Source organism: Anser anser (genome assembly GCF_964211835.1).
Source record: "Anser anser genome assembly, chromosome: 1".
Lineage (NCBI taxonomy): Eukaryota > Metazoa > Chordata > Aves > Anseriformes > Anatidae > Anser > Anser anser.
Genome location: NC_139720.1, coordinates 99287727 through 99313611, shown reverse-complemented (window position 1 = coordinate 99313611; position 25885 = coordinate 99287727). Strand labels below are relative to the sequence as shown.

At 46.5% G+C, this 25885-nt stretch overlaps 1 protein-coding gene across 1 annotated transcript; it reads right to left on the bottom strand.

Moving 5' to 3' along the window:
• Positions 1–25839, bottom strand: ATP1A1 (ATPase Na+/K+ transporting subunit alpha 1). Its single transcript, XM_083811648.1, has 23 exons — positions 25586–25839; positions 19343–19453; positions 18108–18167; positions 16880–17083; positions 16407–16520; positions 15701–15835; positions 15383–15500; positions 14236–14504; positions 12988–13186; positions 11434–11543; positions 9883–10017; positions 8918–9110; positions 8251–8426; positions 7562–7698; positions 5582–5732; positions 4978–5146; positions 4197–4351; positions 3728–3851; positions 2794–2939; positions 2535–2665; positions 1865–1966; positions 839–930; positions 1–338 (listed from the first exon to the last, which is right to left on the bottom strand). Exons 1-23 carry the CDS (start codon positions 25595–25597, stop codon positions 310–312), a joined length of 3072 nt encoding a protein of 1023 aa, XP_083667774.1. The 5' UTR covers positions 25598–25839; the 3' UTR covers positions 1–309.
• Between the last annotated feature and the right edge of the window lie 46 nt (positions 25840–25885).

Genomic DNA, 25885 nt, shown 5'->3' with positions numbered 1-25885 from the left:
TGGGGGCATCCTCTTAGAATCCATCTTTATTTGTAAAAATCCACATATAAAATCTTCTGTTTCCTTTTACAAAAAACAAAGGCACATAAAGCTACTCGATCTCTCATCCCCATGGACTGATGGTCTGACACTTCCCCCCATTCTTCCCTCTTGCTTTCTCCTCCAGTCCATGTTTCTTCATGCTTCCTTCAGTTTCAGCTCATTCCTGCCCAGGCACAGTTCTGCGCTTGCAAAGATGAAGTACATGCACACAGGGGAGATGGTGGAGAGGTGGCATGGGCTGTGCGTGGAATGTTCTACAGGCGCTTTTTAGTAGTAGGTCTCTTTTTCCACCCAACCTAGAAGATAAAAGGAAGGAGAATTGAACTTTACAGCTTTAAGACTAATCCAGAGAGCTTCTCTCAGGCTCTGAAAACTTGCACAGCCATACATATGCTAGAAAGCGACCTAGTCACAAAAACTCTTGCCAGGTAATTGGGGTGCTGCAGCTTTCAGGCCTTCTTTTGGCTTTTTAAAATGTCCCAAGCATTAATGCACAGAATTAAGTGGAAGAGAATTATTAATACTTTCATATACTTGGGGAGAAGACAGGGAGAGGGACAGAGTCCTTAATTTGAACCAACTGCACTGTTGATGGGAGGGACATGCCACCAAGTCTCCAAGGTGGAGGGAAGAACTGCCTTGCAGCTCACTGCAGCTTAAGTGGCTCAAGTTGTCAAAGAAGGGAAAATGCAGCAAAACACACCCCCACGTGGTGCTCAGCACTGGGGGTCCCCAAGCACACCTCAGCAGCACGAGGAGGTAGGGAAGGAAACACAGATTAGCAACGCATTCTTACCACCAGGGTTGCGTCTGATAATGAGCTTTCTGATTTCATCATAGAGGAATATAAGGAGGGAGTATGGGAAGGCGCAGAACCACCATGTGGGCCTGTTTGGGAGAGAAGACAATGAGAACACAGGCAGAGAAGATGCTCTTTGCCTAGAAGAGCTCTAATTTGATAGCATAGAGTACAGATCTGGAAGGCTGGCTAGTCCCAGCTTGCCAGTGCACCCACTCCCACGAGGCTGTGGTTCAATGAGAATACTCCAAGCCAAGAATTACCACTTTTTTACTGCAATACGTTAATCCACTTTTGGATATTAATTCCAACACAAGGCGTGTCATAGCGCCTTTGTTCGTCTCTGTACCAGCACCTCCCCACCTATTAATCCAGCAACATTTCCTCTAAGTGCCTATAACCTTTGTACCCACGGTCTAGCTCATTCAAACTGCATTGCTTTCCCTTATGACTTACATGTGCTAACATCCAGTTGCTGCAGGCACTGGGCAGATGCCAGCTTTTTGTTAGGAAATTCTAGCACTTCAGCACTTAACTCCAAACAACATTTCTGAGCAGAATGCAAAACATATCGGGAGTGGTTTTTTTGTTGTTGTTTTGTTCTTGTGTTTATTTTTTTGTCATGAAGATTTCACGGAAGTTAAGTGACACTTAAGCTTGTTTGAGACTAAATCCTGTCATGAAATGTTGCAATGCTGTTGGGCAATGCTTAAGATGCTGGCATTCTCTCAACCATTAGGAATATTAGTATGCACCAACTGGTCTAACTGCACCTATGTAGCAGCCTCTTGAAAGATTTTGTGCTAATTCTTTGGAAGGTAGGAAAAGGCACAAGATGTCATCTTCAGTAAAGAGGAGATAGCTGGTCTATATTTTATAGCAATTCAGCTTGTTTTCTTTGGAGGTACAGTCCCCTACCCATAAAAATACCCCCATATAAGTACAAGAGTAGCTGCTCTTCTCTATCTCCCCACTCTCGTTCTGTGGTGTAGCCTGCTGCACAAAACACATGATACAACTTACTTGAGGGGATACATCCTTAGAGCAACATCCATCCCAGGACAGTAGGAAAGGAAAGCAGCCAGAGCAGTCTCCTCAAAGAGACCAAATATTAAAATCTTGTTCCTAAAAGAAACAAAAGAGAAAACAGGCACAAAATGCTCTTGTGGACGATATCCTAGAACCCACCCTTGTTCCCACATGGTAGTGACTGAAGACAGACGTTCTGGGCTAGCCCAGAAGTCCATCAGATGGGGACTATCAGGCAGTCCAAGCTGCTGGCACAGCTGTCAGAATGGTCCTGTTATGTCTCTAGAGTGAGTATTTCACAACTGCACCAACCAGCATTTGCCTTCATCACAAGTTCAGAAGGCAGCTGGGGTTCAGGTCACCAGCTCAAGACCTCAGCTGCTCTGTCACCGCACAAAGCTGTTGTGCTGGAATACCTCCCTGCCACTGTCATTCGAGGTGAGCTAGCTTCTACAGACAGTATCAGCACAAGTCAGCACTCCACTCCGTCTCACCCCAACAGACTGCAGCAGGTAGAACGAGAAAGACACCTAGTGCCTTTATCCACCATCAAGGCAGACTGTTTATGACCTATGCCAAGATGCCCAAACACTGCTAAGATGATGAAGTGGAATGCCATGTGCTGGGGTCCCACCCCAAATCCTCCACAGATGGCCCTACTTACTTCATCCCCTGCTGGAAAACAGAATTCCTTCGGGTCTTACAAATGATCAAGTCTGCCCACTGCACAACCACAATGCTGACAAAGAAGGCTGTATGGCACGTGAACTCCACTATTTTCCTCTGTTCATAGGTCTAGGAAACAGACAAAGTAGAGAACGTTTGTTCGGATACATTGCTTTTGCTCTCTGGCGTGAGCAACAAGTCCAGCAGATGCATTACTGTTCTGTCTGACAGCCTCTAAGCTGTGCCTCAAAACATACCCACTGCTGTCCGTAGCTGTCTTCAACATCGTTAATCCATCGGTCATCCCACTGGACTCTGATTCCTAGCAATCCAGAGGGCCAGAACCCATTCTCTGCCATGATTACAAAATAGGTGAAGAAACCTCCAAGGGCCTGGATCATACCTGAATGGATAAGAAAAGGGAATGAAACCGATTAAGCGACCGCGCAGTGCAATTAACAGAAAGCAGTTTACTGGAGGCCTCAGGCACCTCAAAAAATTGCTCCCTGTGGGGCTCAGTTTCCCGAAACGGCAGCTGTAGGAGTAGTTCATGCTAACATCAAACTCAACTGCAGACCTTTTGCTGAGCAGTTTCTGCTCCCAACTTTGTACACAGTTATTTCTGTTTTGGTCTGTGCCGTGAAATGCATGGTACTCAAGGACAGCAGATAAAACTCCCTTTGTATTCTCATTAAGCCTCACCCACCCCCCAGTCTTTGCCAAATACAGTCAAGAAGATTCCCAAGGTCTGCTGCAATTAAGCACGAGCTCCCATCCTGTGAACCAGGCACGTCTCTGTAGCTGCCTTTAATCAAGGCTCCTAATGCTGTGTGTTTAGGGATATGCTGGAGAGAATCCTTTACTTCTAATTAAACTAACAATGGGATCTATGTTCTTGCTGAACAAGTCTGAACCAGAGGAGAGCTGGTTGTCAGCCAGCTCCTTTACAGTGCTATGCAATTAAGCAAAATTACTGTGAAAGCGATTCAATGGATCAAGCTGCACAAGCCACCGCTACGTGCCGTAGGGGCAGGATCACGGAAAGTTCTCAAAAGCCTAAAGGTTCTGGTTTACACAGCCCAAATTTCAACCCTACCAAAATAAACAGAACAGTCACTGACTCAGGATGGCGTATAACCCCCCCACTACCACCGAGTCCAAGTCAGTGCCAGAGCAACCAGACCAGCTTACCGATCTGCCCGTAGGCCATGCTGATCAGCCTTTCATTCACCAGCTTGTCTGTTTTGGGATTTCTGGGCTGCCTCTTCATAATGTCACTCTCCGCTTGTTCGTATGCCAGGGAGATAGCAGGGACCTTTGAAGGTGGTAGGATTGCCGTTAGAACCACTTCTGTTTTTTCACTGTGCATAGCCTCCCCTGCCTCATACTTTCAGCCTGAGAAACAGCACTGCCTCAAAACCCTAGATGTAGTATTTGGTAACGACCTCCACCCTCCCCAGTATGTCCTTACACGGAGCTAAAGGATGCTCAGACTTGGGAGAGCCAAGAAATAGGGAGTAGGTTCTACAGGAGTATCAAGTGGTCACTTATTTAAATCAAAGCACTCAAGAAAAACTGTATTTCGTTCCACCTTTTTTTTTTTTTTTAAGGGTACCTAAAAACATCCACACTTCTTTTTGAGACAAAAAAAGACATTCACCATGTCAGTGCCCAAGTCAATGCAGAGGATGGTGACTGTTCCCAGTGGAAGGGGGATGTTCGCTACGATGAAGATCAGGAAAGGTGTGATTTCAGGAATGTTACTGGTCAAGGTGTAAGCGATGGACTTCTTCAGGTTATCAAAGATCAGACGCCCTGGGGCAGGGAAGAGAAGAGCACAACCCTTGCTTATCAGCAGAAGTAGCTCACAGGCATCTTCACTGGTAACAAGGAATGGCAAAGTGCTAGTGCAATAAATTGAAGAGTTCTCTTGCACGTAAGGGTGCTATACAAGGCAACAAGGACTGCGTACATCAAGCATTGCATCACCTGTATAAAAGTAGCGTTTTCTGGTCATCACAATCCTTGCCTGCAAGGTTAACTGCATACAGCAGTATGATACTAAGCCCTGCTTGCTGAAGGTCGAACAAGAGCCCCTGGAGGTACCCCCTTCTGCTTTTCTTTGAGAGGTATTCTCCAGAAAGCAAAACACGTTGTATTCAGTAGGTAGAGATGACCATAGGGCCAAAGCAATAGGCAAAAGGACAAAGCTTTTGTTACCCAACTGCTTTCCACTGTTAGCTGTCCCAAAGGGTAGCGCTGGTCCCAGGGAAAGGCACAAGATTCAAGGAAGAAGGGAAGTCCCTCTCCCTCCTTGAAAACACTTGTCGTGGCAACAAATTTCAAGAACGGAGATCCCTCCAGGAACTTTTATATCATAGGGCAATCGGTAACATTGCTGACGTGTGCCCACATGCTTTTAGATGCAGTTATAAACTCACCTTCTTCAACGCCAGTGACAATAGAGGCAAAGTTATCATCCAGCAGAATCATGTCAGCTGCCTGCTTGGAAACATCTGAGCCAGAAATACCCATAGCAACACCGATGTCTGCCTTCTTCAGGGCTGGGGAATCGTTCACACCATCACCTGTGACTGCTACAATGGCACCCTAGTTATGAAGGGACATAAGGCAAAGAATGAAAATATCTATAAAATATCTATATGGTGTTTCGGACAGAGCAGGTTTCTCCTATCTTCCCCTTACCACTTCCTAGGTTCTGATCAGGCTTGGCTTATCAGAAAGTCATGCTGCTCCCTCCGAAGATGGTGGAAGAATTACAGCCATGTTGAACCCTCCCCAAGTACCTCCAGAGCATTTAAGAATTAAGTATAATCCACCTGTAAGATCTGCATACATAGGTACTAGGAATTAGCCTGACATCAGTAGCCCAACGGATGCTGATAGACTGAAGTTTAGTCCTGTCCCATTACCTGAGAGCACTGAGAAAACTTAGCCCTGCTACTTGAGAAAGCAACACTGCTTGATTATTTGCATGTCTAGGGATTGCTCTGATAAAAATCCCTTGGTCTCCTGTCTTTTTACCTGTCGCTGACAGCCTTCCACAATTATAAGCTTCTGCTGAGGAGATGTCCTGGCAAAGACAATTTCTGTATGATGCATTAGGATGTCATCCAGTTGCTCACTAGTCATGTCCTTCAAATCTGAGCCATGAACAACACAAGCCTTAGCATCCCTGCAATCAAGAGACAAGAACATTTTACTTCATAAGTTAGATTTATGTTATCAGTTGTATTTGTCCCATAAAGCTACAGCTATTCAGTACTCTGGGTAAAGATCAACCCTTGCTGTGGGTGACTAAGCACCAATCTGTGCAGCCTCTGCACAGAAGTTTATGCATTTAGTCTAATGCTCCAAGTTTAAAGTCAGATGAGCAACACGAGGCAGTGCCAAGCAACAGACAGAAAGCCCCACGAGCAGCCTAGTTCTTTCTACTGCTTTTTCAAAAGGCATCAAGGCATACACAAATTGTTTCCACAGCTTTTGGTCTCCCTGCAAGAGAGGAACCCCTGGCTCAGGCAGTTACCTTCTAACATCACAAAAGATGCTCTCGTCTTCTGCAAGCAATCCTTTTTCCAGCAGACTGTTGATCTACACTTTGCTTTTCAGAGAGCTCGTGCTATGCCAGTTCAGCCTATTTTACTCTCTTCAGCAACAAAAGCACGTTATACTTAGACTGGTTTGGTACCCTGCATGCTACGGCAAAATACCAGCTCTAACCCAGCATACCATCCCTTATAGGTCTAGGGGATTATCCATGCAGCTAGTGACTTCACGGAGCTTAGACAGGGAAATTCCTTCCCCACCCTTACAGCCAGCTGTTGATATGCGCAGTCACACAGCCCAGTGATCCCCAGCCTGCATTGCTAGGCTGTGAAGTTACCCTCAATAAAAGGGAGAAGAATTCAGCCACAATACTTGTCTTCCCCTAACAATTCATCCCACAGGGCGTCTCTATTCACAGTTCATAAACTACATGGCTACCCTCCAGGCCAAACACAGGCTGGGTCAAGCTAAGCAATGCAGACAGCCCAGCCATTCTGCAAACAGCCCACTTATGCCAAAGCACATTTTCTTAGGAAGCCTCAGTTCTGCACTAGGCTGTGAAGACGAACTTTAACCCCATAAAGGGAGAGAATTTCATCTTCACATTTATCCTGTTTAGTTACTGACCAGCAATTCCTCTACCCAGCTCAAGTCCTGCTCTTTGCCTACCTGCAATCAGACCCAGAACTGAGCCTGCAAGCAAGAGGAACAGAACTGGACACTGAGTGATCAAGTTTACATGTGGTGTTTCAACTCTTCTCTCAGCAGTATAGAACAGTTAAAACCACTTGACTTTTTGTAGCCACAATCCAAAGTTGGCCAACAAACTAGTCTTTTTTCTTTTAGCAGAGTTTTCCTATGAATCCGTAAGTTAACTTACTAAAGCAGTTTGACTAAAATATATGTTAGAGGTTAAATCTAGTTTTACTCCCAATTTAAAGATCTGAAATCACAGGAATATGTGGTTTCGGGCTCTGCAGAAGCACTGCTCAAAACAGTCCCTAAGCCTCTCTCCCCCATGCCACTACCTAGCTACTCTTTCCTGCCCAGTATGTTCGGTCAGCATGTAGTGCTTGTGAATTCAGCGGAGAGGAAATACTCAGCTCCAGGGGAAAAAATGTTACACCCCCCACAAAAAGAGACTCCACCCAGCCCGCTGGTTGGTTGTTTCCCCCAGCTGGGGGGCAGACCATCAAGATACGCAGTTACGGGGCAGAGGAAGGAAGGAACTGCTGAAGTTTTCTAGATAGGGCTTACTTTTAACTACACGCACATTCAAGGCAGCTTTATGTATTCTTCACATAACTCACAATACATTGTGGAAGAGCCACAACAGGCTCAGCTAAGCTTAAGCCAAGCTTAGCATGTCTGGGGAGAAATGCCGACATTATCCAAGGCAAGGAGAGAGGCAAATACTTAATTCTTTGAAGAGCTTTCGTGTTCCCCACCAGTCAGTACCTAGGGTTTACTTGGCTGACAGGAATGTTGAGTCGAGCAGCAATATCTTCTACGGTTTCATTGCCCTCAGAGATGATGCCGACACCCTTGGCAATGGCTTTGGCTGTGATCGGATGGTCTCCGGTAACCATGATAACCTGGAATGCAAATAGACTGCCGTGAAAGCCTTGCCCGTGCTGCAGAGCAGCACTGCCCATCAGACAGGATCCCTTGAGACTGAAGGGCCACGTGGCTTTTGTTCCATTATCGAGTCCTGGTACAGAGCAAGCCTGAGGTACAGGTACTATAACCTGTTATGCATTTGCAAGGGATTGAGGTGGAGGGAAGACAAAATTGGTAACCCCAGAGCTGCCACATCTCCAGTTCATTCTCCAATTTGTGCTTTTTGTTCTCTGACTGCAGTCAGTACTGTGGGACATACAGAACGACACCTGAGCCAAATCACATGTTTCGGGACAAACACCACTGCAGTGTCTGCCAGTGTCCTACAAGTCTGGAGTCCAACTAATTTTTCAGTCACATATAACCACTTCAGCTGAACTAGGAAATGAAGCCTAAAGCAGCACTGGTTAGATCTTGACCAATACTTCCTTTCACCCACATTACAGCCTCACACACAACATGGGAAGCCCTTCCCCTTCATATCCAGAGGTTTAAAGCTAGGCAGTTTCAGCCCAGGAAGTAGCTACCTTAATCCCAGCGCTTCTGCATTTGCCAACAGCATCTGGCACAGCAGCACGAGGAGGGTCGATCATAGACATCAATCCTACAAAGCACAGTTTGTCCACAGGAAAGTTCACTTCATCCGTGTCAAACTGGAAGCCTTCAGGGAACTGGTCATCAGGCAGAGCCAAGTGACAGAATCCTGCAACACATCAAAACCCACGTTTATTCTGTTCCTACACATCAAAGAGGCAGAGAGCGTGAACATTTATTGCTTCTGCAAACAGCTCTGCAAGAGCAGGGCAGTGTCATAGGTTCAGCCAGAGCTACTGAAACAGGAGATTCACTCATATTCTGATAACTAATAGCTGTTGCTAGGAGCCCAAACACAGCTTGGTTCACGTGTAGCAGAGCAAATCTAATATGATGTGGCCCCATGGAGACTGAAGGGCTCAAATACTTTGCTTCACTTTGATCCAGGCAACCCAGCTGCTGGGCAGGACAAGACCCTGCAGGCTGCCCTGTAGGTTAAGAGCTAAAGGCAGGACTGCTCCTGTATGCATCAATGAAGTGACCTTGACTCAGCACACTTCATTCCTGCAGTATAACCAACACTCCATCTAATCTATGGGGAATCTGCACCAGAGCATGAGGGACAAGTCTTTCCTTATTACTAAGGTTCTTTTTCCTTACCCAGCACTCTCTCCCCAAGGCCTCCCAGCTCAAGGTAGGCATTCTGAAAAGCATCTTTCATTTCCTCATCCAGTGGTTGCTCTTTGCCATGAAGAAGAATGGAGCTGCACCGATCCAAGATCCTCTCTGGAGCGCCCTTCATCACCAGCAAGTAACGGGATTCTGAAGGATTTGCGTTCTTGTGGATAGACAGCTAGGACGGAAGAAGTTAATGTTTTAGACATTTACTCATGACCTTCCCAGCACATCACCATCACTTAAGTTTTTTGTGACTAGGGTAGCTTAGGATTATTGGTGACATTCTGCTCTATTTTTCCATTCGTCTAGACTTTAAGAAGGTTCCTCAAAGTAAGGTTTTCACAGAATGGCTGGGGTTAGAAGCGACCTTAAAGGTCATCTAACTCCAACCCCCCTGCCATAAGCAGGGATGCCACACACTAGATCAGGTGGGCCAAGGCCCCATCCAGCCTGGCCTCGAACACCTCCAGGGATGGGACATCCACAGCTTCTCTGGGCAGCCTGTGCCAGTGCCTCACCACCCTTACAGTGAAGAATTTCCTCCTAATATGTTTTACTACATATTCTTTAACGTTACCATAAAACTACAGAATGTGGCACAGGTCTTTTGTATCCAAGCTTCACCTCTAAGATCATTTCCCTGCAGCTCATTTATACCCCCAGCTCTGAGTTCTTCTATTCTCTGTGCACTACTGCTGCACAGGTGGGAAACAGTCTCTTCTTCTTCCAGCAACTGATGCCTTTTTGTCAAGGTAGCTCCAGCAGCTCTTACACAGTGTAACTAAGTATTTCTCACTAGCTTTATATAGACTTGAGCAGTCTACAAGCAGTAATGGCTAGACGAGATTCTGGTGTCAATACAAATTTTGAAGTAGTCTTCATGCAAATTTACGTAAGTACTTCACACAGTGTCTCCCCCTCAAGAGAGAAACGAGAAACATGCTTACCTGGTACTTATTGGTAGAATTAAAAGGTATTTCCACCACTTTGGGATATCTCTCTCTCATCTCCTTGACAGAACCACAACACAATTCAATGCATTTCAGAAGTGCTGATTCAGAGGCATCCCCTGCCACTGCTCTCTGAGGAAAAGAGACAACTATCAAAGGGCACATTCCAATGAACTCACCACAACATCAGACATGTCAAAAAAAGTGCTTTCAACTCAGCCCAGTCCCAGGTTCTACATAACATGAGAGCAGTAAAGAATATTTCCATCATCCAGTCCTGGCAAAGAGCTGCATTTCAGAATGCTAGGCCTTTTGTCTGAGAGAATAGCAGTCTTCTGATACCAAAGCCAAGCCCTTTTAAATAGTAGAGAGAGTCAGCTAACCAGGTGAAGTCAGAAAGAGAATAAATGGTGAATTTTAAGAACTGATATGAGGGATTTCTCAGTCACCTACCATAAGCTGTTTGTCATGAAGAACAGCAAACGCAAGATGAAAACTAACGACACGCACAGAGATAGATACTTGTATGCCCTCTCCCACCCCAAGACAAGATCACCTTAACAAGCCTCTGGATGAGAAGGTTTAATCTATTCCCTTCCCCACTCCCCAAAGTAAAGTTAGCACTGGTAGAGACTGCAGGTGAGCACTCAGCCTTGGAGATCTGTGTGTGCTCTATGTTCTGCCTGAATTTCCTTTGCTGTAATTTAAATTATTTCTTGCCCTTCTGTCTCCTTTGTCCATGAATATTTTCTTCTATTTTTACACTACTACGTTGGTACCTAAAAACTTCTCTAAGACTATTCTTTGCTCAGTCTTCCTTAGACTGGAGGAAGTCCAGCTCTATCTTACATGTAAAAAAAAAAAAATACCAGAAGTTACAGTCAGAACTGCTATGGAAGAATAAGTTGTTCTATCACTTCCATCACCACATTACAAGAATATGCTTGGGAAGAAGTTTATGACATAATATGACTAATATTTGACAGATTATGAGCATTGTACGGTTAATTCGGCCCTGGCTTGGTCACAGTTCAGAATCAGGAATCCATGTTGATGTTATGTCGGCATTTGCACCCACGCTGAACCAGCAAAAACTTAAAAAGCTAAGACTTGCCAGTGAGAACAGAATGGCCAAAGACAAACAGTCCCACGGCTGCTGCTCCCGCAACTCTAGTGTCCACTTATCCTGGCTCCCAGAAATGGGTGTTTGTGGCTTTTAAGTATATACATGACAGAAACAGCAATTCTTGGAACAGCCAGACAGGGGAAACTGCCTAGGAAAAGTTTCTGGCCCTTCCTAATCCTTTCCAATGTATCTGACCCCCCAAACAAACCAAAGATAACAGTGGATGGCAAAGAGCCCACTGTGGAAAGCATCTTCCCTGTCCCATTTCCTCTGCCCATAGCAAATTTCCTATAATGGCACTAGACTGCAGTTGAGATCAAGAGTTACAGATGTTTCTGTTTCAGAGTTCCTGATGAAATTTAGTGTCATTATGGGAGACTGGTGGGGAAGGAGCAATGCAACTGTTTCTTTTGGGAACTCACCTTAAGAATTGGTACATTTTCCTGATTGGCCTGGAACACAGCACGGTTGCAGAGACCTGCAACTCTGGACAAAGCAGTCCAAGTAGCTGAACTCTTGTCAAAGGAAGCACCTGAAAGTAGAGGAAGAATGTCAAAAACAATCAAAAAAAACCACAAAAAAAATACTCCACAGGCTTAACAGTGAGAAGCCTGTACCTCATGAGTAGGAGACTCGCCTAGAGCCTGTTAGCACACTACAGCTCCTTCATTTCCCCACCCCCTTCCGCAGGTACTTGATAAGCAGCTGATTATTTTAAGACCTTATGGTGAAAAAGTGATAGCACAAGAAAACACCTCTACTGCCAACTAACCGATGCATTCAGCAGCAGAGACCACGCTAGCACAGTCAAGGAAAACTGGACAAGCAACATCCCTTCAGAGAGGAGTGAGGAAGGGATACTGGGTGTCACTTCTGGGGTGATAGATAAAGTGAGACAACCTGGAATTTGGATGAAACACCCCCAAAGAAACAATGCTTAAGTACATAGACAGAGAATGCTTCTCTCATGCTGCCTCTTAAGATGGCTTCAAGGGAGATGAAGTGAACAGTTAACTGATAAGCTGATGTACTTTCCACAAAGAGGAATCTTCTGTGTTTATTTCTATGGCAGCCAAGCCAACTGTTGCCAAGCCAGAACTAAGTGCTTCCAAATAACACTTTATTTATAGCTTGTTACTTTATGCTAGCGTTAAAGACTAAGAACAATAAAGCAGCTTTAAGTGGTTCGGACAAGAACAATGTTTTGTAGTGGTTGTGGGAGCAGGGCAGAGAACAGCAGCACCACTGGAGAAAGGTTATGCCGGTAACGTGTTGCAAGCACAACCTTTCACAAGGTAGATGACAGCTAGAAAACTCCTGAATTTGGTTGCACTTACTAAACGTAGTTCTAGAGAGATAAGTACCTCTCAATTGCACAGCATGTCGGGATTTCAGATTCTTATCAGTATCTGGAAGAAACTTCCTGCTCAACTCTTACAGACACTTCATTCATTGCTACCACAACCAGGATGTTCTGGGAAAACCCCTGTCCAAGAGTAGCTGTCTACTTCAACATGGGACATTTCAGTCCACGTCTAGTCTCAAGGAATTCATTATCAGCGTCAACATCTTTTCTGTCCACTTTTAAAGCTTCACACACAACTTAGGATGAGGCAATTTGGGATACATTTTGGCAAAGGTAATCAGGTACTGCGAAGTACTGAATAGCAAATGTCTGTCCTTTTTGTGGAAATAAGGACCTGAATGTTCAAGAGGTTAAAATTCCAATGGACTGGTTTGATGCAAAGGCAGACAAGGGATTTTTTCCTGTTTATGGATTTAGGTAATCCGTTTATGGATTAAACAACTGTGGTATAGTGCAAAGCTTTCTATAATTCACCACAAGCTTTTTAGCAGATCATGATAGGAGTCCCTGCACCATGAACTTCACTTGCACTGAAGAGCTAGAAACACAGGCTCTTACACAAAACCCTTTTTAAAAAAGAGATGCCTGCAGCACAAAGAGGTGGCCTTACCACTCTGGTTCTCTGTAGTATCAGCCTCATGAATCTGATTGTCAAACCACATGTGTGCAACTGTCATGCGATTCTGTGTCAGAGTGCCCGTTTTGTCAGAGCAGATGGTGGATGTGGATCCCAGAGTTTCCACAGCTTCCAGGTTCTTCACCAAGCAGTTCTTGCGGGCCATACGCTTGGCTGTTAGTGTCAGACATACCTGGAGATAAGGAAAACAACAGGTTAGATATGCTTGTGCACTAATACAGTGTCACCCCACTCACTGTGGGCATGGAATGACAAAATCATGCACCCTGCAGTGATTCCTATTGCACACCAGCAGGGTGAGCATGAACTGCAGTGCTTAGGCCCAGCTCTTATATTACGTTTAAGTGACAGTTTTCTCCAGAAAATGGCTTAAGGTTTCAGCCTCCTGCTTCTCAGTGCATTAGGAAGGAGATAACATGCCCTAGACTAACATTTTAGTGTTAATTAACATTTAACATTACAGTTCCCTAATCAGAGGAACTCTCAAAATAGGTAGAGGCAGACCATGTAGAAGAAAGCCCAAAATAGCCCTGGAGACAGGGCAACAACTTACTGGTATAGGGAGCAAGCTGACCCAGTTATTTTCTTGCCAGAAGTTCTGTGGGGTTCAAACTCCCAAATGTTCAGTTGCTGCTTCGGCTGCTGCTTTGCAGCCTAAAGCTGCATAGAAGCCTCTATACCTGTCCACCACCACCCTCTACACACCTAAGAACACCTGGATTCTTCTCTATCTATATGGGAAACCAAGCTTACAAGAACCTCTGCCAGCTCCCAGGTCAAAACCGGGGATAACAGCAAGACTTGCTAGATGCTCTGGTAGCCCTTCAGGACTGGGGGGCTGGTGTGCATGTGGGTATAAAAAAACAAATCAACACTCAGTAGTTCTGAGTAGAAGGACCCCTCCCCACCACAGAAAAAGGGAGAAAAGCCAAATTCAGGACTCCCAGCCTTACTTCATTCCACAATGCCAAGCCTCTGCGCAGGTCTAACTCAAGAGACCCACCTTCATCGGATAAACAGCTGCAGAACCAGAGACTGATTCAGGCAACTGATCAGAATACACTAAATTTGTAAAACCTAACCCTATACACTCACCACACACAGAACCTACAGAACTTTAGGTTCACCTCTACAAATACATGCTGAGCATGAAGCACTCCATTTCCTGAAGAACCATACAGTTTGTGCATTAAGTCAACCTCTTCTTCCAACTTCACTCACCGTGACTGTTGCGAGCAGTCCCTCAGGAACATTGGCAACAATGATTCCTATAAGGAAGATTACAGCCTCCAGCCAAGTGTATTCAAGGATAAGTGAGAGGATGAAGAAGCTGACACCCAGGAACACAGCCACTCCAGTGATGAGGTGGATGAAGTGCTCAATCTCCATGGCAATGGGAGTCTTTCCCCCTTCCAGTCCAGATGCCAGACTGGCAATACGGCCCATCACAGTGCGGTCCCCAGTCCTGATAACAATGCCACGGGCAGTGCCTAGAAGAAAGGCAGGCTTTAGAAGACAATCCCCCTTCCCAATACCCTAAACTGAGCTTGTTCAGCCTGTCCTACAGTTTAGCAAGCTTCATCCAAGATAATGCAGGTAGGCAATCCAACAGGCCAAGGCCTCCCACCACAGCTTTTTTAGTCTCCAGAAATAAATGGAGACAAGGGCTACAAAAGATTTGTGTGACTGGCCACGCTGTATGCCCTCTCCCTTCTACCCCAGGGAATCAAAAATCCACTTGGTTCAAGTGCCAATTGCATAAGCAATTAATGGGAGAAAGAAGTCTTCAAGAAGTGGATTATGTCCTCCTCCCTCCTTTAAAGGAGGGAGGACATTTTCTCTTCCCAAGGTTTTGGGGTTTTTTGGAGGTGGGATAGAACACGGAGCTTCCACACTAGTGGACACCCCGTGGTATGGAAAAGATGCTCTGGGCTGCAACATGAAGAGGACCTACCACTATACCTGATGCTACTACAGACGCCTTGCCAGAAATGTTTGGAATTCCCAATTTCTACAGCAGCTGTATTGTTTCCTATACCTCAGCCTAGCCCTCTTTTTTCAAATAATGGTATTTTGTGATTTAACGCTGCTGTAACAGAGTAGTCATGCTTGAAAACACACCATATAGCTGCTCCTCTGGGAGACGCATACAAAAACAGTAGTGCTGTGGAGTCTTTTGCCCATTGTACCGTCCTGGAGTTGGAATGGGCAATGGAAAGCCTTCACTGGGAACTTTCAGCCTGCTCTTGCATGGCAGGAGTGGGCTAGCAGCTAGTACACTAAACACACACAACATCTGCACTGCTTACCTATGGAGTTCACTCCCTAGCATTGTTAATACTTTAGCAAGCTAGGAAGAGCCACTTACCTTCCACACAGTTGGTGGAAAAGAAGGCAATGTTCCTGGTTTCCAGTGGGTTCTCATTGGAGAAGTCTGGAGACCTGGTCTGAGGCTCTGACTCGCCAGTAAGTGAGGAGTTATCCACCTGCATGGACGAGAGCACTACTTCATACGCAGCCAGACAGATGATTCAGCAGCGACAGCTGATAAAACACCAGCCGCTCCCCCCACCTTCCTCTTTTACTCTGCCACTCAACCCATTCACAACATAGAAGAAATTCTTAGAAACCAGACTAATTCATCATCCTCCATTATGAAGCTTTCAGACAGCCTGTCGCTGCTCACCTTGCAACCATGTGCAGATATGATCCGAAGGTCAGCTGGAATTCTGTCTCCTCCTTTCACCTCCACTAGATCTCCAACTACAACACCTTCAGCATTTATGCTCAACTTCTCACCATTTCTGACTACAAGAGCTTGCTGAAAGACAGTAAAGAAACAACTTATGTCAAAAGCAACTCTTAAGAAAGGTGCTCAAAATAAATCCAAGCATCTTAAAATAGTTGTCTCATGCATCTAAGGAACTTCCTGCTTGTGCTAACATGTTTATCTCAGATGCATTTAAGAAAGATAGCTGTTCGTGTTTTCTCACTACTGAAATTCCTTGTTGCCAAGGTGACAGTAAGATGGTTAGGTATGATACAGACTGTCCATGTCCTCTGAGTTTTAGCGCTCATTTATCACACCAGTTACAGAATTCCCTATGCTATCAAGAAAGTTATGGACTTTAATAAGCTGGTGGAACTCATAGGGTGCCAGGAACTGCCCTGGATCATTAGCATAATTACTTGGAGCAAAAAGAGGAACTAGCGTTCCCCTCAACATTAAGAGCAAGAAACCCACACTAACAGCTTGGCACGAGAGACATCTTGCCTGCTAAAAGCAAACACACAGCATTCACCGCAAGGCATTTTGTGATTGAAGCTCATGTTTAAAACAGTTAATAACTCAGAGCAAGTGCGGCAGATCAAGGGAACGAGGTATTCCATACCTGAGGCACCATGTTCTTGAAGGACTCCATGATCTTGGAACTTTTTGCTTCTTGGTAATACGAGAAACAGCCAGTAATGATAACCACAGCTGCCAACACAATACCTAGGTACAGCTACAAGGAGCAGAGAAAGTGATTGAGAGCGTGATCTGCCTGAAAGGCTTCCAGCTTGTCCAGATAAATTGCTTGGTATTTAAATGCCCCATTACAAAACATGGAGGTAATTGCAGTCTCCGTACATTTTGTACACAAAGGCTGTCCACAAGCTACTGTTGTTAACACAACATGAAGGAAGTCGGCTGTCCGTTTCATTATGTGGAAGCACTCCAAAACATGTTAAGCTCACCCACTGAATTTCCCGTACTTATGGGAAAAGCTTCTGGACTGAATGCTTAGAGGAAGCTGATATGTTTTATGCCAAACAGGCTGCTCAGCCTGCCTTTGAGGTAAAGCAGACATTTTTTTTTACTTACGTTATCTTTGTTGGGCTCCTCCTCCATCACACTTTGTATGCCGTAAGCCAGAAAACACAGAATAGCACCAATCCACAGCAGGAGTGAGAATCCTCCAAAGAGCTGCCGACAGAACTTCACCCATTCGGGAGTGGTGGGTGGGGGCGTGAGGGTATTTGGGCCATCACGAGCCAAAATCTCAGCTGCACGTGCGGTAGTCAAACCCTAGAAGAGAAGTTACTTTTAGAGGCATTGTGGCAAGACTGGCTGGGGAAAGTAGTTTTAAATTTGTTCATCTTCTGCTTGAGAATGCAGGTAGAGGCCTGCCACAGCAATAAGGAGATGCTAACAGATAATGGAAACCTCCACAGCTGCCAGGGGTCTGCAACAGAAGTGCAGGATGTGAAAGCTGCATGCTAGAAGAGGAGCTACAGGATATTGGTGCTACTTGAGGAGCCTGCACATCATATGGCTACAACACAGAAGGCAGCCAAGGGAAGAGTGCTACAGCAGCAGACTTTGATCACTGATGAACAGCCCAGTGCAATCCATCCTATCAAATTATGGAACAAGTGAAAGCTGGGGACTATAAAGATGATGACACTTGAGACTGTCTTTCCAGGAAGTTCAGATTTTAGAAGCCAAGGTCTTTGACAGAAGCATGCAAGTCTTCTGTAACAGAGACAGAGCAGACTTGTTGCTGTATGCAATCCTGAAAAAAAAAAAAACACCTTAAAGCAAACAAGAGCAAAGGTGCACTGCAGAATCACTGCAGTGCTTCTGCACTAGCCTTTGAGGTTAGCCAGAACATTTGCACACCTGTTATTATGTAAGGGTAGAATTTTTAACTACTACTAACCATCGCCAAGTCTCTGGCATGTACTAGCTCACTAGACTACATCTGCAATATAACAAACATTTGCCTTTATTACAAGCTCCTCAGGAAAAAAAAAAAAAAACAAGAATCAATTCGACCTTGGAACAATTCAGAGGCAGATAACAGTGACTTTGTTAGAAAACAAAGTCACTAAAGCATTGCATGCTGGCTGTACAGTGGGAGGACGAAGAGGAGTATTTGTGAGCTCAACAGTTCTCTCAAAGCCTGGGAAACTTAACTGGAAGAGCAGAGATTAAACAAAAAAAAGGAAAAGAAACAGACCACCCAGATCTCCCTTTGTGAAGTGCTCTGAGCCGAGACTGCTCCTTTTCCAATCAGAGCAAAGAGAGAGGGAAAACAAAGCCTACTTACCCGACTTAAGTCTGTTCCATATTTACGATGAAGTTCATCAAGGCTGAGCTTGTGGTCATCCTGAAAGAGAAGAAATAGATGAGGGGTGACCACACTACCTGCAGATGGGTCAGCACAAGCTCAACAATTCGCCCCGTCACCAGGTTTCATCTGTAACACCTCAGTAAGATTAAGATTCTTGTCACAGAAAAGATAAGCTAGCATCTCCTTATCGCATTCAGGAACTCAATCAAAGCAGTCTCCTCTTCAGCATTCTTCTGTATATTTGGGCACAACATAACAGCTTTTTAAGCAATCTGACTATCTCAGTGCAGTCAATGCTCACAGCAAATTCTGTGAAGCCTCTGTTTTTTTTTTTGTTTGTTTGTTTTTGGTTGCAGGAGGTGGAGGGATTGGAAAGGAAGGTGTACATAAGATTAGCTGTGTAATTTCACGTGTTTAAGTAATGCTGCCAGCTTAAGTAATGTTTCTTCCCCAAAAAGGCTCTGTTTCACAGCCAGGTTATTTTCAGCTTAAAAAAAAGTACACAGCAGTATCTCCCTTAAACAGTGGCACTGGAAGGAACAGATGCCTTAAGCTAGCATCACTACCAAACACAAAACTGGATCTTTGAGCAACTTTTAGCAGTCCCTCTCCCTAACAAACAGGGCCAAAAAAAATGTGAGCCCGGTCTCCATACACAGCACAGAAATAAAGCCTTGTCAGTTTCAAGGAGGGCAGATCTAAGCCACATGATGCTCATACATATGTACAGCATCATCCAGCATTCACGGGTGGGGATGGTAGACACTCCTCACATCCTCAAACACGATTAAGGAATGCTAATACTGAGGTCAGTCTGAGCTGAGGCCAACAGTAAATGGAGTTGTACAGATTCCACTCCTCAGCTGGAATGAAAACAGCAGTCTCACCCACATGACAGCACAAAGAAGTACTGCTGCTATCCAGACAATGCTCGCCTGGGTGAGGAGAAGCAGCTAGGCTTTGATGCGTGTAACCCAGGCAAACAGAGACTTGGGTTCTGTGTCAAATGCTTTTAAGAAGTGATGTTTTCAGTGCCATCTTGATGCTGAAATGCTCACAGGATGTCTAGTTTGGAGGCAGAGGGGACAAGAATGGAAATCAATGCCTTCCATGCTGTCAGCTCACCAGCACTTTTCTACAAGAAGCCACGTGAGGCACAAGGCTTTGTGAACGTTCTCAAAGCCGCTCTTTCCACGCCTTACAACTCTTACCATTGAGACTTCCTTTTTAAGCTCATCCATGTCCCTCTCCACCTTCGCCCCCTTTTTCTTCTTTGCGCCATGTTCGGATGTAGGAGTAGGCTCATACTTGTCTCTTCCAGCCTACAAGAGAAAACACAGTACTGTTAAGAAACACCTTCAGTCAGCTTCTACAGCAGGAGATATGAGCCATATATGCAAAACTGCCAGGCGGACAATAATTATGTTTTTTTTTTTTTTTTTTTTTTTTTTTTTTTTTTAAGTTACACCACTTTAATAAAGAAAAGAGTTAGTGAGCAGCTAAGTCTGCTCAACAGCATCACAGCCTACAGCCAGACATTTTACAAGTCTGGCTGGGAGGAGAGCAAGCTACATGCTATGCAGTCAGTCTTGGTGTGCGAGCCCCAGCTCAGGCAGAAAGTGATGAAGAGCAGAAGAAACCAATTCCTGAGTGCATACGTATGTTCCCTTCAAGGCATTAACTCCTCCTCCCCCTGCTCAGTCCTCCACATCCTCTGGCAAGGAGCAGCCTATCAACTGAAGATAAGTAAGAGGTGGTATCTCTAACACAAATTTTGGGGATAAGTTCCAAACACTTTCATTCTCAGTTTGGCACTCTAGCTGAGCTGTTACACAACGGAAATCTGCTTTCAATTTATGGAAGTCTGTCCAGTAAGAATGGTATACAGAGTAGTTCACTTTCACAGCCCTGATCCGTGCTCAGTCCTGCTTAAACTTCAGAGAGCAGATGATTTGCTTAAAGCCTCTTTACTCAGATGGATTTTTATTCCCTTTACTCACGGTTAATTTTACATTAAATCACACAGACTCAGATCTTGTCACGAGGGGGTAAATGAGCATCTAAGGACAAAGAAAGCATGAAGCAGCAAATACAGGCATCACTTGAGACCAAAAAAACTACAAGAAACTTGGACGGCCTGCAAGGTACCGAAGCCAGGCACCAGCACGGCCTCACAGAGCAGTTCCTCCTTTAAGTACTCCATAGGCTTCCCAACTCTCACAAGCCTCCAATAGCTGCTTTCCTCCCCCCTTCCCTCCCGTGTAGGGCCTACGACATCCTGCCAAGTCTTATGCGATGACATTTTCACCCAGTAAGATCTCCGAGAAGTACTTTGAGATGAAACAGCCGCTAGCAACACCTCGGTCAAACCGGTAACAAGATTAAGAAGAGGTTTCAAAGGCGCTGCCTCGCTCTTTGCACGAGTGCCTCAAATCACAAATCGGATTCCTGCGAGTGGTCTGGACACAGAAACTGTTGTGAGGATCCAAGAATCGTCCTGTTCAGCAGCACGCACAGGAAACTTATTTTTATTATTACTTACTGCAAGAGAAGTAGAAAACCAAACTAAAAGTGAAACTGCACTAAAAAATAATCAAAAAAAATCACAGCTTCCCTACAAAAATCATCGGGCACATCTAGACAACGATTTATATTGCTCTAAGAAAGCTTTGGGCACATCATACTGCAGCCATATTCACATGTTTCACACGTACAGAGGAACCCCTCCTTACCCTGATCAGTAAAGGTGGGCTTTGCATCCCCTGTGTTCCTGCACACAGCTGCAGAGCTGTGCAGTGGAAACGGTTTTAAAGAAGTGGAGCAGAGTCTAGCTGTTTGCCACCTCCCAGCCAGGGAAACGACACACACAACTGCAGATTGTCAGCATTCTTGACATTCTCTTCCCTGTACCTAAACTCCCATTGCACTATTTCAAAAAAAAAGCAAAAGCCACAGAACTTCAAACAGCACAGTCCTCGCATTCCAGCATCATAAGAATTTGCCATGGGGCAATTCACAAAGTCACCATGAAGCTTCTCTCTTTCCTTCAATCTCTGAAGGGAACGACTTCAACCACTGCTAGACCTCTGGCAGAGAAGTCCAAAACAGTCCCCCCTGAAACACGTGCTTTTTGATTTCTGCTTTAAATAAGTGATTTCTAATGAAGGTGGAGAAGCTGGTGCCCTGATTGGCATGCCAGCACCTCTGGCTTCACCCCCTCCCCACCAGAAAAGCGTGGCAAGCTCTTGGAAGCGATGTAAAAAACCCTTGGCTCTTGGAAACTTCCACAACAAGTACAGTGACTTAGCCTAGTGGGGCAGCAGTGACTATAGCCCAAGAACATAGGAAACTAGCTCTAGCAGCTGCAGAGACAACCTGCAAGGGGGCCAACATGAAAAGGCTCACCGCCCTTGTTCATGCATGATTCACTTAGAAAAAACTCAAAAGAGCCCAGCATCAGCTGCAGGCAGGACAAAAAGCAGACTGTTACTTGTTTCTGTAAGAAACCAAGTACTTGCTAGCCTACCAGCTTCTCAGTTTAAGGGGAAAAAAAAAATAAAAAGGCACAACCCTTCTGTTGCTTTACCACCATATCCCACCCTTATAGAAAAGGTGGGCCAGTAGTATTGGTCTCAGCTCTCGAGCTTCCTGCTCTGTCATTCAAACATGACCTTGAAGCACAGATCAAAGCATTGCCCCTGTTCTCTGCCCTCAGGGCGGCTGCCTCTGTGCTGGCAGAGGAACCTCATCAGCTCAACAAAGGCTTGCCCTGGGACAAGGTGTCCATCCTGCCGCCCCTCAGCGTTGGAAGATCTCCCTGCTCTCCCCTCCTTTTCCTGCCAGACATAAGAGAAAGCATACGGTAGTCCTGACCCGCATCTTATCAAGATGGGAGCACAAGGCCTGGACACAAAGGAAGGTCTGTCTCATCAGAAATGTCACATCTGTTACTTTGCTTAGCTGAGGAACTTTTCTGACTCATCAAAAGTGCCACAGAGAAAAAAAAAACAACTTTTTCCTTCCCTTATAAGTTTTTTCTCCATTGGCTTAGGCAGAACATTTGTAGACACCGGTGTAACCAGTCTTACACATCCCCCAGAAAACCCTATTGTCTTTGAGGCAACTTATGCTTTTCCTCTCTGGACTAATTGAGCCATTCATGGCTGATGTTTTAAACACAAGCCATGATTGACCAGGAAACGAGAGGGGTGCAAATCAGCGGACAAGTTCTGAAGGATCCTATTCTAACATTGCCTAATCCAACAAGCAGTGTCAAGAATAAGCCAAAACAAATTAAGCAGTCTCTGGAGTCCCAGTCTGTTCTAGTACTTATGTCATTACAATCAACTGTGCAGAGAAAACAGAAAAGTTACTGTCTTGCTGTCTCATGGGACAACCTTCAGTAAATATATTAACCAGATGAGTCATGATAGTGTCCATTCCTACTGGACTGGAAATGTTGCTCCATGACCCTATGCAATACTAAGCAAGGAACATGAATGCCTTCCCAGGATCCTTCTTACTGCCTCCCAAAAAGCAGTGTTCAACCTCCCATCTTTCATCAAAAGCCCAACTGCCAGCCCTCAGCTGAGCAGGCTCTCAGCAGCTAGGACAGGACAAAGCAGTTTTTACTTGACAGCCAGCAACTGCTCATCATGAGCTCTCCTTACTGAGATTCAGCAAGCAGACAGCTGCCTCCCTAACTATGGGAGGACAAGCCTTCCCCGCATGGCAAGAGGATTAAAACTTGCAAGGGTTTTCATCCTCAAGGTTGAAAGGGGACTACCCACATTCCTCAAGTCTTCTCCACATCCTGGGACAAACATTTCTTCTCATGGAGCTGCTTGAAGAGCCAGGTGCAGAACTGGCTTTCCAAACACCGGAGTGTTTTTCAATGTCCTGTTTTTCAGTGCTGTATCATTATAAACTGTAGGAGTGACATCTCCTGCAGTTCTTTGTGTGGCATATTAGTGCATCTCTACAGTCAAAGACAGTGTCTCCAGTGTCTGACACACACGTGAAGACCAGAGGAGCTGGTACCTTCAGCAACCCGTTGGGAAGGTCTGGGTGAAGCATGACCATGCAGCTTTCAGCGTGTCAGGACCCCACTAGGCTGTGGGATGGCAACCCACAGGCCCATACAACCTGTCAGAAACCTTTTTATCCCATCACACCGCTTTGAGGAAGCGTGCATTGACTAGGCCCAGGCTTTTCTTTGGCCAAAGGAATATCCTCTCAGCATACCAATAAGAAGTGGGAGTGAAAGATGTAGGTAGAGTAACATTGAGATTTCTTAATTGCACCAGATGATTGCTTTGATTTGCATAATTTCCCCTCAGTTGGTCTATTACACAATACACCTTCCTAGTTCCTGACAGGAAAAGAAAATTTAACCCAGGTTCAGGTATTAGTATCGATCCCCAGAAGCAACTCCATGCACGCAGTAATGACCATCCACCCTGCAAGCGTAATGAGGACGGAGTCTGCGGACAGAGATGAAATCCTGCCCTCCTCCCTTGATAATGCACATACCCAGGCAGCTCACGGCCCTCCCATTGCCATCTAAAGTAAAACAGCCACCCCACTCAGCTGCTCTTCACAGCCGCCACACACAGGGAGCTTGTTCTCACACACACACGCTCTTACTTTCTCTTCAACGCCAGGCTCCCATGGGAAGGAGGTTTCCTTTTTGGGTGCCCTAAGTCAGGGCAAGCGCACGCTGTTGAGCTGTGCAGTCACACCCTGCCCTTTTTTCCACAACCTTGCTCTTTCACATCCCTATTTTTTCAGAGGGTCCTAATTACTGCATGTTTTCCCTGCTAAATGAGAGAATCTTGTGACTTCAGGAATAATGCAATAGTGTGTGGCTGCCTCAGACTTCCCGGTAGTATGCTGGTGGTTCGGTTCCAAGCCAATTGTTTACTATGCACACACAACCCACGTAATTTGAAGTGAAAATGAGCTGGGTATATATATTAGAGCTAGCCTTCTATATTGGAAAGCACTTAACTCCCATTAGTGAAGCCAAGATGGCCTGAGCCCCCAAAGCCTGTGGCACTGCTGTCACACACAGAGTTAAAAGGTTTCTTTGAGGATTTAAAGCATACAGAAGACTGCATCAATGCCTCCCCCCCCCCCAAAAAAAAAATATTATAGATGAGATTATTGTACGTATTACCTGTTACCCACTAGCCTAAAAAGCATCACGCAGGGCTATCTGACTACAACAGGACTTCACCAATGCAAGAGAGCAACCCTCCCAAACTCCCCCTGTGTGCTCCTCAAACCCTTTTCCAAACAACCATCCTTTCACCCGTGTTCCTCCATGTCTCCTATTCATGCTGTTGTGTCAACACCGCTGGTTGTACCACATGGATGAGGACAATGCGGAGTCGGGTAGTGTTTGCGCAGCACTGTGGAAGCACACACCACCTGTAGGCAGCAGGCGGGGACAGGGCCGCCACCTCTGCGCCTCCGGGCACCTCACAGCTCTGCCTTCCACGTGGAAGCAGAGACGGCCGGGAACATTTTGTTTCTGCTCCCCAGCCGGGCATCTGACTGTAACATCCAACTTCAAGTTCCCACTTCTGTTTTCAAGAGCCTTCAAATGCGTTTATAGTTAAGAGATATAATCTGGATTAAGGACTTCTTGCTGCGGGCTGAAGGCTGGAAGGAAGCCGGGCTGACACAGCGCCTTGTGAGCGCATAGAAACTGCTGCACAGCATGCTGGGAGGCTTTTATCAGCCCAATTAGCAGGATAGACATGATAAAGTCATGAATGATCACCTTCCTTATGCTATCAAGCCTTATCTGCCCTCGCGGCTACTAATAAGCAAATTGGCGCTAATAAGCAGCCCTTTATCCTGTCACACCCCCCGGCCACACACCCCCGCGGGGGCCTGCTGTCTCAACAAGTCTAAAGTACTCCTGCAGAGGCCAGGAGCCACGAGAGCGGCCGCGCTGCCCGGCTCGGCTCCAGAAGGGCAGGAGATAACCGCAGCCTCCTCCAGCACCGGTCCGAGGACCCCCCCCGGCCCCGGGGGGCCGCGCACCAGGCCGGGCTCCGCGCCTCGCAGGGGCGCCAGGCGCTCCCTCCGCGGCCATTTCCAGCGCCGCCCAGGCTCCTCACAGCCCTCCGGGGGCGGCGGCGCCGCTGGGGAGCCGCCTCCAGCCGTCCCTCCCTGGTTCCCCGATCCTTCCTCCCTCCCTCCCTCCCTCCCCGGAGCGGGCGGCAGCCCAGCACCGAGATGTGTCGGGGCGGCCCCGGCGCCGCCCTCCGGCGGCAACCCCACCGCACACGACATGGCCGCCCCCCCGCCTCCCGGCGCGGAGCGGACAAAGCGGGGGGCGAGCGGCTGCCGGGCAGCCCTCACCCCCGGCCGGCAGACCCCGCCCCCGCCCCCGAAACCCCCTCCCCGGAGCAGCAGCGGCGCCCCCCGGCCCCGCCGCTCACCCCCTTGCCCATGGTGCGGGGCGGCGGCGTGCAGACCACGCGGCAGGCGACGAGGAGCGGGGCTCAGCGCGGCCCGGCAGGTGCGGAGCGACGGCAGCGCCCGGCCGCCACCACCGTGCTCCTTCAGCGGCTGCTCGCTTTCTCCCCCCGCTGTCCCCTCGTCGTCGTCGTTCGTCTACCTCCGGCACCGCTGCTCCAGCCGCAACTCCAAAATTCCGCCGGCTTCCCGCCGGATAAAGAGCCCCGGCTGCACCGCCCCGCCCCGCTCGCCGCACCGCCCCTTGCGGGCGGGGAGCCGCC

Coding starts and splice junctions, on each gene's coding strand:
- ATP1A1 (XM_083811648.1), bottom strand. Junction 8,427..8,917: donor CCTTGGGGAGAGAGTGCTGG/GTAAGGAAAAAG, acceptor GATGTGTTGCAG/GATTCTGTCACTTGGCTCTG. Junction 931..1,864: donor CTAAGGATGTATCCCCTCAA/GTAAGTTGTATC, acceptor TCTCCCAAACAG/GCCCACATGGTGGTTCTGCG.